The sequence below is a fragment of the Carcharodon carcharias genome, chromosome 17, assembly GCF_017639515.1.
Source record: "Carcharodon carcharias isolate sCarCar2 chromosome 17, sCarCar2.pri, whole genome shotgun sequence".
NCBI classification, from domain to species: Eukaryota; Metazoa; Chordata; class Chondrichthyes; order Lamniformes; family Lamnidae; genus Carcharodon; species Carcharodon carcharias.
In genome coordinates, this window is record NC_054483.1 from 63,133,875 (window position 1) to 63,146,639 (window position 12,765).

The following is a 12,765-nucleotide window of genomic DNA, read 5'->3' on the forward strand; positions in this document are numbered from 1 at the left end:
GAGGGGGTTGAGGAGTAGGGGGTGATGGAGGAGTGGACCAGGGTGTCCCGGAGGGAGCAATCCCTACGGAATGCCGATAGGGGGAGTGAAGGGAAGATGTGTTTGGTGGTGGCATCATGCTGGAGTTGGCGGAAATGGCGGAGGATGATCCTTTGAATGCGGGGGCTGGTGGGGTGATAAGTGAGGACAAGGGGGACCCTATCATGTTTCTGGGAGGGAGGAGAAGGCGTGAGGGCGGATGCGCAGAAGATGGGCCGGACACGGTTGAGGGCCCTGTCAACGACCGTGGGTAGAAAACCTCGGTTAAGGAAGAAGGAGGACATGTCAGAGGAACTGATTTTGAATGTAGCATCATCGGAACAGATGCAACGAAGGCAAAGGAACTGAGAGAATGGGAAGTGGGGTGTGAGGAGCTGTAGTCGAGATAGCTGTGGGAGTCGGTGGGTTTGTAATGGATATTGGTGGACAGTCTATCACCAGAGATTGAGACAGAGAGGTCAAGGAAGGGAAGGGAAGTGTCAGAGATGGACCACGTGAAAATGATGGAGGGGTGGAGATTAGAAGCAAAATTAATAAATTTTTCCAAGTCCCGACAAGAGCATGAAGCAGCACCGAAGTAATCATCGATGTACCGGAGAAAGAGCTGTGGGAGGGGAACGGTGTGGGACTGGAACAAGGAATGTTCCACATGCCTCATAAAGAGACAGGCATAGCTGGGGCCCATGCGGGTACCCATAGCCACACATTTATTTGGAGGAAGTGAGAGGAGTTGAAGGAGAAATTGTTCAGTGTGAGAACAAGTTCAGCCAGACGGAGGAGAGTAGTGGTGGATGGGGATTGTTCGGGCCTCTGTTCGAGGAAGAAGCTAAGGGCCCTCAGACCATCCTGGTGGGGGATGGGGGTGTGAAAATAAGGTTGTTGAGCTGCAGGTGCAAATAGCCACATGGGAATATGATGAGGTGATAACAGAGACTTCAAAAAAGGGCGGACTGGATACTAAATATTCCTAGATATAAGGTGTTCAGGAAAAAAAGGGAAGCAAAGAAAGGAGGAGTGGTAGCAGTATTGATTAAGGAGAATATTACATTGCTGGAGACAGAAGATGCCCTGAAGGGGTCAAGAACAGAATCTGTTTGGTTAGTGCTAAGAAACAGTAGAGGTATCATTGCACCTCTGGGTGTATTCCATAGGCCGCCAACTATTGGGAAGATAATAAGAGGAGCAAATTTGCAGGACAATTACAGAGAAGTGCAAAAACAATAGGGTAGTGATAATGGAGGGCTTTGCTTTTCCAATTTGTATTAGGAAAATTAATGGTGCAAAAGGCAGAAGAGGTGAGAATTTCTGAACTATATTCAGGGGAATTTTCTTGATATGTTTCTGGCCCAACAAGGGAGGAGGCATTGATGGATCTTGTTCTGGGGAATGAGGTGGCACAAGTGGATCAAATATTAATAGGGAAACACTGGAGAACAGTAATCACAGTATAAGGTTTAAATTATCCACTGTAAAGGAAAAAGAACAATGGGTTGCCTTTAAAGAGGAGATGGTTCATTTACAGTCAAGGTACATTCACACGAGAGGGAAAGGTAGGACAATCAAAGCCAGAGTTCCTTGGCTGAAAGAGGTTGTGTGTAAAGCAGAAAAATGATTGTGGGCCAGGGGTGAGGGGTTGGTGGGGGTGTGCAGGGAAGCAACTTGATGTTGCAAGTGACAGACATACTGAATATAGAAGGGGAAGTTGCTAAAGAAATTAAAGGAAAAGAAAGATATGATTGAGACTGGCAGTTAACAAAAAGGAATCCAAAAGTTTTCTATAGGCTTATAATCAAAGGCTAGTAATGGGGGAGGCGATGGTGTAGTGGTATTGTCGCTGGACTACTAATCCAGAGACCCAGAGTAATGCCCTGGGGACCCAGGTTCAAATTCTGCCACAGTAGATGATGGAATTTGAATTCAATAAAACTCTGGAATTAAAAATCTAACGATGACCACAAAACCATTGCTTTTTGTTGTAAAAACCCATCTTTCCTTTAGGGAAGGAAATCTGGCCTACGTGTGACTCCAGACCCACAGCAGTGTGGCTGACTCTTAAATGCCCTCTGAACTAGAGCAACTAGGGTAACAGTGGCCAGTGAGGCCCACATCCCACAAATGAATAAAAAAATAGGATGGGTGGAGATTAAGGACTAAAATAAAGATCTACACATAGAAACAAAGGCATGTTTGTATTACAGAAGGAGGCCATTGGACATTCGACCCATCAAGTCTGCACTGGCTCTCAAAGAGCATTCCACCTAGTTCCACTCTCTTGCCTTATCCCCGTAACCTTGCACATTCTCTCTTTTTAGGTAGCAATCCAAATTTCTTACTGCCAATTATTTTGAATCTCTTGTTGTTCTCTTGAGTGGGAACAGTTTCTCACTATTTATTCATACCCTTCAGGATCTTGAATACCTCTTATCGAGCCTCCTCTCAGCCTTCTTTTCTCCAAGGAAAAGTGTCCCATCTCTCCAATCTGTCCTCATAACTACAGTTCTTTATCGCTGGGACCATTCTTGTGAATCTACTCTGTGTACTCTCCAAAGCCTTCACATCCTTTCTCAGGTATGGCGCCCAGAAAGGGATGTAGTACTCCAGATGAGGCCTAACTAGTGTCTTATACAAGTTCAATATGACATTACCCTTGTACTCAGTGCCCCTATTAGTAAAGCCTAAGATACTATGTTTTATTAACTGCTGTCTCAACATGCCCTGCCATTTTCAATGACCTATGTACGTATACACTGAGGTCCCTCTGTTCCTGCACCTCCTTTAGAGGCTCTCTTTATTTTATACTGCCTCATCATATCTTTCCTGCCAAAATGAATCACCTGTCACTTCTCTGCATTGAGCGTCATCTGCCACTTGTCTGCCCAATCCACCAACGTGTCTATGTCCTTTTAAAGTTCAAGACTATCCCCATCAAGTTGACAGCGTTTCCAATCTTCGTATCATCTGTAAATTTTGAAATCATGCCCTAAACACCATAATCTAGGTCATTAATATATATCAGGAAGAGCAAGGTCCCAACACTGACCCCTGGGGAATCTACTACAAACCTTCCTCCATTCTGAAAAACAACCATTTATCACTACCCACTGTTTCCTGTCATTCAGCCAATTTCTTATCCAAGTGCCTACTTTCCCTTTTATTCCATGACCTAGAATTTTACTCACAAATCCATTGTTTTGGCACTCTATCAAATGCCTTTTGAAAATCCATATACACCACATCAACAGCATTTCCCTTATCCACCTACTCTGTTACTCCCTCAAAAGACTCCAAGTTAGTTAAACACAATTTCTTCTTAATGAATCCATGCTGGCTTTCCTTAATTATCCTGCACTTGCCTAAATGGCTATTGATTTTATCCCGTACTATAGGTTCCAGAAGTTTCCCTACCACTGAGGTCAAACTGATCTGCCAGCTTTATCTTTGCATCCCTTTTTGAACAAGGTTATAACATTCGCAATTCTCCAGCCCTCTGGCACTTCCAGTCTTCCTTAGGCACAGGGGAAGATTATCACTAATGCCTCTACAATTTCCACTCTCTTCCCTCAGTATCTTTGGATGCATCTCATCTGGTCCTGTTCTTTTATCTATCTTAACACCACCTTCCTCTCGATTATAAGTTCTTCTAGTGTACCAGTTACCTCGGCCTAGGTAGCATCCTCTTCATTGGTAAAGATAAATGCAAATTACTCACTTAGTACTTCAAAGGAGGCAGGAAAAATATTGGAGGTGCTGAACAAGTACTTTGCATCCGTCTTTACAAAGGAAGAAGATGCTGTTAAAGTCATAGTGAAAGAGGAGGTAATTGAGATACCGAATGGCTAACATTGGTAAAGATGAGGTGTTAGAAAGATTGGTTGTGCTTAAAGTTGATAATTCACCAGGACCAGATGGGATGCATCGAAGAATGCTGAGGGAGGCAAGAGTGGAAATTGCAGACATACTCTGCAGTCCTCCTTGGAAACGGGTGGTGCCAGTGGGCTGGCAACTTCAGAAGGCGGTGTGAAAAATAAACACAAACTGTTTAATCTTGATGGTGGAAAAGCTTTTAGAAGTGATAATGTGGGACAAAATTAACAGGTGTGGATCAATTAAGGAAAGTTAGCACAGATTCATTAAAGGCAAATTGTGATTAATTTGTTTTGAGCCTTGATGAGGTAGCAGAGAGGGTTGATGTGGATAATGTGGTTGATATGCTTTTGGACTTCCAATAGATAGGTTGCCACATAATAGACTTGCCAGCAAAGATGATGTCTGTAGAATAAAAAGGACAATTGCAGCATGGTTATGAAGTTAGCTGAGTGGCAGGAAACGGTAGTGGTGAATGTTTGATTTTCCAGATTGAAGGAAGGTATGCATTGGGTTTCACCAGGGTTTGGTACTGGGACCATTTTTCTTAATATGTATGAAAGACCTAGACTTGTGTGTACAGGGCACAATTTCAAACTTTGTAGATGACACAATTTAGGAGTATTGTAAAGTGTATAGAGAATAGACCTCAGGAGGACATAGGTAGGCTGGTAGAGTGGGCAAAAGCATTGCAGATTAAAATTAATGTGGTGAGTGTGAACTGATTCATTTTGGTAGGAAGAATGAAGTGATGCAATATACAAATAAAGAATATAATCCAAAAGGGGGTTGTAGGAACAGACGCCTAGGATTAAATGCACAAATCATTGAAGGTTCCAGGGCAATGTGAGGAAGTGCTTTATAAAGCTTTATAAATACAGGCATAGTGTACAAAAGCATGGAAATTGTTTGAACCTTTTATAGTATAATTGTTCAGCCTCAACTGGAATATTGTGTCTAAGTCTGGACACTGCATTTCAGAAAAGATGTGGCAGCTTTAGAAGGTGCAAAGAAAATTTGCCAGATTAGTTGCAATGTTGAAGGACTTCAGTTACATGGAGAAATTTGAAATCTGAGTTGGTCTTGTTAGAAGAGAAGGTTGAGAGGAGATTGGATAGAGGTGCTCAAAATCAAGAAGGGTCTAGACATAATACATAGGCAGAAACCTTTCTCATTGGCAGCAGGATTGAGAAACAGAGGATACTAATTTATGGTGATTGGTGAATTAACTAACAGCAGCCTGAGGAAATACTGTTTTGTACAGTGAGTGTTAGGAACTATAATGCATTACCTGAGTATATAATAAAGATAGATTCAATTATGACTTTCAAAAGGGAATTGGATAAACACCTGAAGAGAGACAATTTGTAGGCATGTGGTGAAAAGGCAGGGAAGCCAAGTTGCTCTTGCAAAGAGCCAGTATGAATGCTACAGGCCAGTGCCCTCCTTAGGTACTGCAATAATTCTCTGATACTTTAAGTTTCTAGATGTTTCAGAAGTATAATTAGGGATTGTGGTTAAGGAACAGGCTACCCATCATTTTCAACAAATTTGAAGTGTAATTTTTTTTCTCCCAAGACTTTCTTCAAAGTTGCTTTAACCATTTTCCCATGTCTGCATTTCTTCAGATTTTACATGCACCTTGAGGTGCTGTATAGCCCGCTTTAGAACTGACAAAGCACTCCAGGTAAAGGAAGTTGTCAACCATTATAATAGTTAATTTTTGAAAATGAGCATGGCAGGAGCTATTTTTGCAGGTCACTGGCCTGGATTTTCTGGTAGCGGGTGGAGTTTTGACAGCAAACTGTGTCAGTGTTTATAGTCATTGCCTCTCTGAAACTGACCGCAACTTAAGCATATAGTGCATGGGCAGTTTACCATGGAAATTTGAAAGTTACAGTCTTTGATCTTCTCTCTGCCGCGCCCCCCACCCCCCCAAAAAAAATCAGCCAGCAACCAGTGAAATCAGTTAAGAAAATGAGCTTCCCTGCTGTGCTTTGTCACTGTTAGAAAGTCAATTTAAAAAGTTACACCTTGCTCAGTCAGGCGTAACTTGAGTTTTTAATGATGATGCGAATAATAAATATTGCCGAACAACAGATCTGGTCGTGAACAAATAACTTTAAATTTGTGGAGTATTGCTAAATGTCTCCATTTTGATTAATTAGTAGATTTTTAAACTATTTTTAAATGTTTTTCTCAATGTTTCAGGTTCTGCCTTCACCCCATGTTTATGCCCACATCTTTATTTTTCTATGTAAAATTTTAAGAGTGGCTTAATTTTAGTACTTTACATTTCCTGGTTGGCTGTCTGAGAGAATTCTTTATTCTGATTAGCTGCTTGAGCAACTTGTAGCTCCATGTTAGGAATCCCTGTTGGAGAACACTACAACCAACTGCAGCAAGAGAAGCTCACATTCCTGCCACAAGAAGTCACGAGATTTCTTGTGCTTTCTTTGAGGTGAATGGTGTGTGTGTGCCCTTCCTTCACTATTGACCACAAACTCCAGGACACCATGTCCTCTGTCAATAATGAATCTTTAATCACTTTGAAGTGGATTATATAGGGCTTCCCACAGTAATTTGTGATTCATGTCATGTTAATTCCTTTTGAAGATTTAGGTGCTAGAAGCAGCTTATGGATTTGATGGGCCCATAAGTATTCCACTAACAATGCCCTGCCTGATACTTAAGAATGAAGCATTTTGGCTGTAGTCAGTGTATTGGTCATCTTAACTTAAAAGAGAGACTGAATGGCTGGAGCACTTAGGACCTGATAGAGTTCTTTAAAATTATGGGAGGGTTAGATGGTGTAGACATAGGTGGCTTTTACTTATGGAGGAGTCCAAAATAATGGGCCATAAATATGAGGGTGATAAATCCAATAAGGAATTCAGGAGAAATATTTCCTCAGAGTGAGAATCTGGAAATCGCTACCACATGAATTGCTTAACGTGCATAGCCCATAGATTAATTTACGGGAAATCTAGATCAGTATGAAAGAGAGAAAGGAATATGTTGGTATGTTGATAGGATGAGCTGAAGTAAATAGTGTGGAAGGAGATTCATGGTGCATATATACCAGCAGAGACTGGGCCAAATGACCTTTTTCTGTGCTGTAAATTCTATGTAAGGTAAACGAAAAATGGGAGTGTGTATATCTTGAAGCCAGCTTTTCATCTTGAAAATTGTCAAGTATGAATTGCCATAAACCTCCCTGTCTTCTGTGCAATTGTTATTCATATACGTAGTTAATTTTAAACATACATATTGAGCATAGAATTTTCTGTTTAATTTGAGTCATAGAATCATTTATAGTGCAGAAGGAGACCATTCCGCCCATCAAGTCTATGTTGGCTCCCTGTGGAGCAATCCAGCCAATCCCATTTTCCTGCTCTAACCCATAGCCCTTCAAACGTCCAACCAATTTCCTTCTAAAATCATTGATCGTCTCTGCTTCCCCACCTTCATGGGCAACAAGATCCAGGTCATTACCGCTAGCTGCCGTTTTTAAAAAAAAGTCTTTCCTTCCACACAACCCCTGCATCTCTTGCCCCAAACCTTAAATCTGTGTCCTCTCATCCTTGTACATCAGCTATTGTGAACAGCTTTTCCTTGTCTATGTTATCTAAACCTGTCATCATCTCGGGTACCTGTATCAAATCTCCCCTCAATCTCTTTTCTCCAAGGAGAACAACCTCAATTTTTCCAACCTAACCTTGTAGTTAAAATCCCACATCCCTCGAACCATGGTAAATCTCTTCTCCCTTTCAAGGTCTTTCACATCCCTGCAAAAGTGTGGTGAGCAAAGCTGGATGCATTACTGTAGTTGTGACCTAATCAGGGCTTTATAAACATTCAGCATAATTTCCCTGTTTTTGTACTTGATGCCTCCATTTATGAAACCCAAGATATGTTTTGCTAACCACTCTTCAATATGTCCTGTTAACTTCAAAGATCTATGCACATGCACCTACAAGTCCCTTTGTTCCTGCACTCTATAGAACTGTGCCATTAAATCTGTTTTGCGCCTTCCTCCAAAATGCCTCTTCTCTCACTTTTTTTTAAATTCCATCTGCCACTTGCCTGCCCATTCTGCTAGACTAAATATGTCCTGTAGCAGTTGATTAGTATCATCCTCCCTGTTTTACCACTCCTCCAAGTTTGGTATCATCAGCAAATTTTGAAATTTTGTTCTGTAATCCAATATCCAAGCAATTTATATATCAGAGAAAGCAGAGGCCTGAGCACTGACCTTTGGAGATCACCACTGTTTCTTTCCTCCAGTCTGAAAAATAACCATTTTCCACAGATTGCTGTTTTCTGACCTAAAGGCAATTCTTTTATTCAAGGTGACATCCTTCTATTTCATGAGCCACAGTTTTATTAACAAGCTTTTTATATGGTACTTTGTTGAATACGTTCTTGAAATGTTTTCTGAAAATCTATATAGACAGCATCCATTGCATTCCCTTCAACCTTGTCTGTTACTTCAAAAAATTCAATTAGTCAAGCACAATCTGCCTATTACAAATGCGTGCTGGTCTTCCTTAATTAACACAAACCTTTCCAATTATTCCTTGATAAAATTTCCTCCCTGATGTCTTATTGATGTGAATGTTGTCATGCTTCAATAATGGGGAACGCAATGACAATTTATGTAATCAGTAGGAGTCCAAACTGATCAAGGCTCAGTAAGATATATAAAGTTCACAATAGCACATATTACAAATATAAATTGTACTCGCTATTTCAGAAACGTAATCTTATCTCAAGGTTCAGATAAGAGTTGGACATTGTTCACCTTCCCACTTCAACCTTCCAAATTCAGACTATTGCTTTGTAATCATTCTGAGAAATCCACTCTTTGCTAATACTTAATGGGATGCCATTGTGAACAGTATTTGTGCTAGATGGGAAATTTTCTCCTGTGTATTAGCAGTCTGAGCCCTGCATGCAATTTTTCATCCATTAACTTTGTGGGTTGTGTTAGCAAGTGAGCAGCTCACTTCAATAGATTGCCCACATATTTCATTTAGATGATTGTGATATAAAATACAAGAGTAAGAAAAATTATCTATTGCGTTTAGACTTGCCTAATTATAAATGTAGTTTTCAAAACAATTTGGCATTATATAAAGTAGATGTCATATCATTTCCTAATATTTTGTCCACCAGACTGATAGACGTTGCAGGCAGGTACAATTCCAATAATTGTATGTTTTAATAAGTTAGCCTGGAGCAAGTTTGAATTTTTAGTTACATATGCTAACAGTGCTGATGTTTGCTTGATGCAAACTAACATTAAAGTGATGTTTCCTAATTTGACTTCTACCTAATATCAAGATTCTAAAACGCAATTTGCTTAATAGACAAATTAGTATAAATTGTCATTCTTGCTTCCATATCTAAATAAATGCAAATTAGATGCAAATTTGTAGCCCCATAAGGCATGAATATCAAAACTTTAGATCATCTAAATTTAACTAGAAATAGTCGATGTGCATTTGTCAAGTTAAAATTACTGCAATAAACCTGAAAAATACATTATTTTGCTTGAAACTGCAGTAAAAACATGAACATGCTGCAAATTAAATCTAGCCTATGTGGATTTCTAAATGCTGACAATTTTATTCTTATATATAATGATACATTGTTGTGAAGAACTTTTCATTGTGATTCATTGTGGTATGTCTAACAGCTGGATACAACAATCTAGAAGTTGCAGAGTATTTGCTACAACATGGTGCTGATGTGAATGCTCAAGACAAAGGTGGACTGATTCCTTTACATAATGCTGCTTCGTATGGGGTAAGATGAAAGTACAGTATTAACTTCACTGGCTCGCTCAGTAATGAAAACTGATCAAGTTGATTATTATGCCTGCTCATGAAGGAGCTCAATATCTGCTTCAGTGTCAGTGTGAAGCTATTTAAGGGTATTTATTTAAGATGCTCACCTGTTTAAATAGAAATGTTCCCCCCTCACCCTGCTCTCTCTTTGCTTTTGGTTATACTACATGGATTAAGTCTCCCCATGGATGGCTAAGCAATCAAGTTGTGCTATGTTAGCTCCAGCTTCTAATGCATTTCATAATGTAAGGATGTGATACATTGAAATCGTCCTGTATTTATATTTGGTGAAACTGTCCTATTTTTCATTGACAGATGTTTAACATGGGGGTGGGGCATGGAGGAGCAGCACTTAAATAAGCCTCAATTCTTACTGTAATTATAGAGGCCCGGAGTACTGTGTATTGTTTTGATATCCTTCAAAGAAGAATATATATGCCCTAAATGGGGTGCAACATAGATACATTAGATTGATTTCTGGGATTAGCATGTTGTCCTATGAGGAAAAATTGATTAGAATAACCTATATTCTCTGGAGTTTAGAAGAATGAGAGTTGATCTCACTGAAGTGTAAGATTCTGAAATAACTCGACATGGTAGATGCTGAAAAACTATATGGTTTAGTCCTGCTCCGATTTCTTATGTCACTTCATATCTAGGGCAAATTTCACGATCAAGCTCTTTTATATATTCCATCTTCCACCCTTTCTTATCCCTAACCCCATGAAAATTGCAAGAATAACATGTCATCAGGAGCAATTTCATCATGACCCAGCATGAGAGCCTCTTCGTCAATGTTGCTGCTCTATTTAAGAAGGTTAAAGGACATAAGCCAAGAAATTGAAGGCCTGTTATTCTAAAATCAGTTGTGGGGAAGTTAATAAACACTTAATTGGGGCAGAGTGACTGAACATTTGAACAAATGTAAACTGATAGAACCAGCACAGATTTGCAAAGGGTAAGTCATGTCCAGTGAAACTGGTTGAATTTTTTGAGGAGGATGAGCAGGCAAGTTTAGGGTCCAAGTACAGAAATAACTAAAAACTAATGGTCTGCGCAAATAATTAAAAAGGCAATAAAATAGTGGGTTTTATCCCACAGGGGCTGGAATACAAAGAGATACAAGTTATGCTAATCTGTACAGAACTCTGGTTTACGTGCAATCTGGAGTACTACATTTAGTTATGAGCTCCACACCTCAAAGGATGTATTGACCTTGGAAAGGGTGCAGTACCAATTCACCAGAATTTGTTAAATTATAAGTTAGGTTGCATAGGCTAAGATTGGATTTCTTGAATATAGAAGATCTAGTTGAGGTGTTTCAAATGATTAATGGATTTTAAGAGAGTAGACAGAATCCAGATCAAGGGGATATGACCTTAAAATTCAGGGGTAATGTCAGAGAGCACTTCTTCACACACACACTGTCAAAGAAATTCTTCCCAAAAGAACTCTAGATAGGGCAATTGAAAATTTCAGAGTTGTTATGTGCCTTTAGCAAAGGGTTGCATAACCTTGGTGGATGGGTGGAGTTAAGATATAGATGAGCCATGATATAATTGATATAATTTTAATTGAATGGTGGAACAGGTTTGAAGAACTGAGTTCCCATGATTGTGCTATGATTTGTGCACATATGTTCCATGCAGTCCAAAAAAGATTTGTACAGCATCATGGTGATCCCCAAGCTGGACAAAAGTTTCAAGCCTGGTGCTGACTTTAGTCAGCAAGGATTAATACGTATGCATCAGGTAAAAAAACTGACTATCACAGAATCTTTACAGTGCAGAAGGAGACCATTCCGTTCATCGAGTCTACACTGGCTCTCTAAATGAGCACTAATCCCACTCCCCTCCCTGCCTTATCCCCATAACCTTGCACATTTTTTCTTTTCAGATAGCAATCCAATCCCCTTTTGAACACCTCAATCAAACCTGCCTCCATCACCCTCTCACAAAGTTCATCCCAGACTCCAACCTCTGGGTGAAAATATTTTTCATCTCACCACTTTTACTCCTTTTGCCAATTATTTTGAATCTTTGCCCTCTAGTTCTTGATGCTCCCTTGAATTGGAACAGTTTCTCACTATTTACCCTGTCCATGCCCTTCAGGATCTTGAATACCTCTATTAAGTCTCGTCTCAGCTGCCTTTTCTCCAAAGAAGAGTGCTAACCTCTCCAATCTATTCTCATAGCTACAATTCTTCATCCCTGGAATCATTCCTATGAATCTCCTCTGTACTGTCTACAATGCCTTCACATCCCTCCTCAAGTATGGTGGCCAGAACTCGGCATAGTACTCCAGATGAGGCCTAATTCACTTGGTATGACAGTATGGCACTTGGCATATGTGCTTTTGAAACTATGATGACAATTGTAATTTGTTAATCAATCCAACAGATCCTTCAGCTATTTTAACTAGTAACGGTGATTAGAAGTAAGAGGCAAAGGTAATAAAACTCCAGTTTGAGGTTCTGTTATCAGTGGTATGTTTTCACTGCGTAGTGCTGACCTGGGCAAAAACAGGAAGCATTTTGATATTTTGTTGCCAACAAAAGGTATAATTTGATAGGGAAGCAGATCCCTTAATCCAACAAGGCTCAATATGATTGCTTAAAAATTGTGACATGACAGTGATTTAAGCTAGATGAGTGATATTCACCATCATTTTAGTCACCTGGAATCTCCTTTGACTCATTTCAACATTCCCAGAAAAACCTCTTTTGGGATCATTCATTAAATATTAAGTGAATGTGTTAGTTATATTCATTGGTTGAAAGTAAAATGAGGGAATGAACCTACTTTATAGCTCATGGATATTAAAAAAGACAGGCTTGATGGTCAGGTGTCTATGTTCTTAGAGACTGGCACCCTGAGTTTTTTTCCTATGGGCTATCTTGGGTGAAATCATTATTCAAGTAATGAGCAGACCTCAGTTTGAAGGCAATGACCACTACAGCATCAGTGAATCAAGGGGAACAATGGAGGTCTAATTACAGCATGCTACTAAC

General features: G+C 39.8%; 1 protein-coding gene across 3 annotated transcripts in view; it reads left to right on the forward strand.

Moving 5' to 3' along the window:
- LOC121289992 (poly [ADP-ribose] polymerase tankyrase-2) overlaps nt 1-12,765 on the forward strand; it is a 90,849-nt gene that overhangs the window by 64,771 nt on the left and 13,313 nt on the right. For all 3 annotated transcript variants that reach the window (XM_041210087.1, XM_041210089.1, XM_041210088.1), the window contains exon 17: nt 9,605-9,714. In XM_041210087.1, coding sequence (XP_041066021.1) covers nt 9,605-9,714 — 110 coding nt within the window. The remainder of the gene's footprint in view (nt 1-9,604; nt 9,715-12,765) is intronic.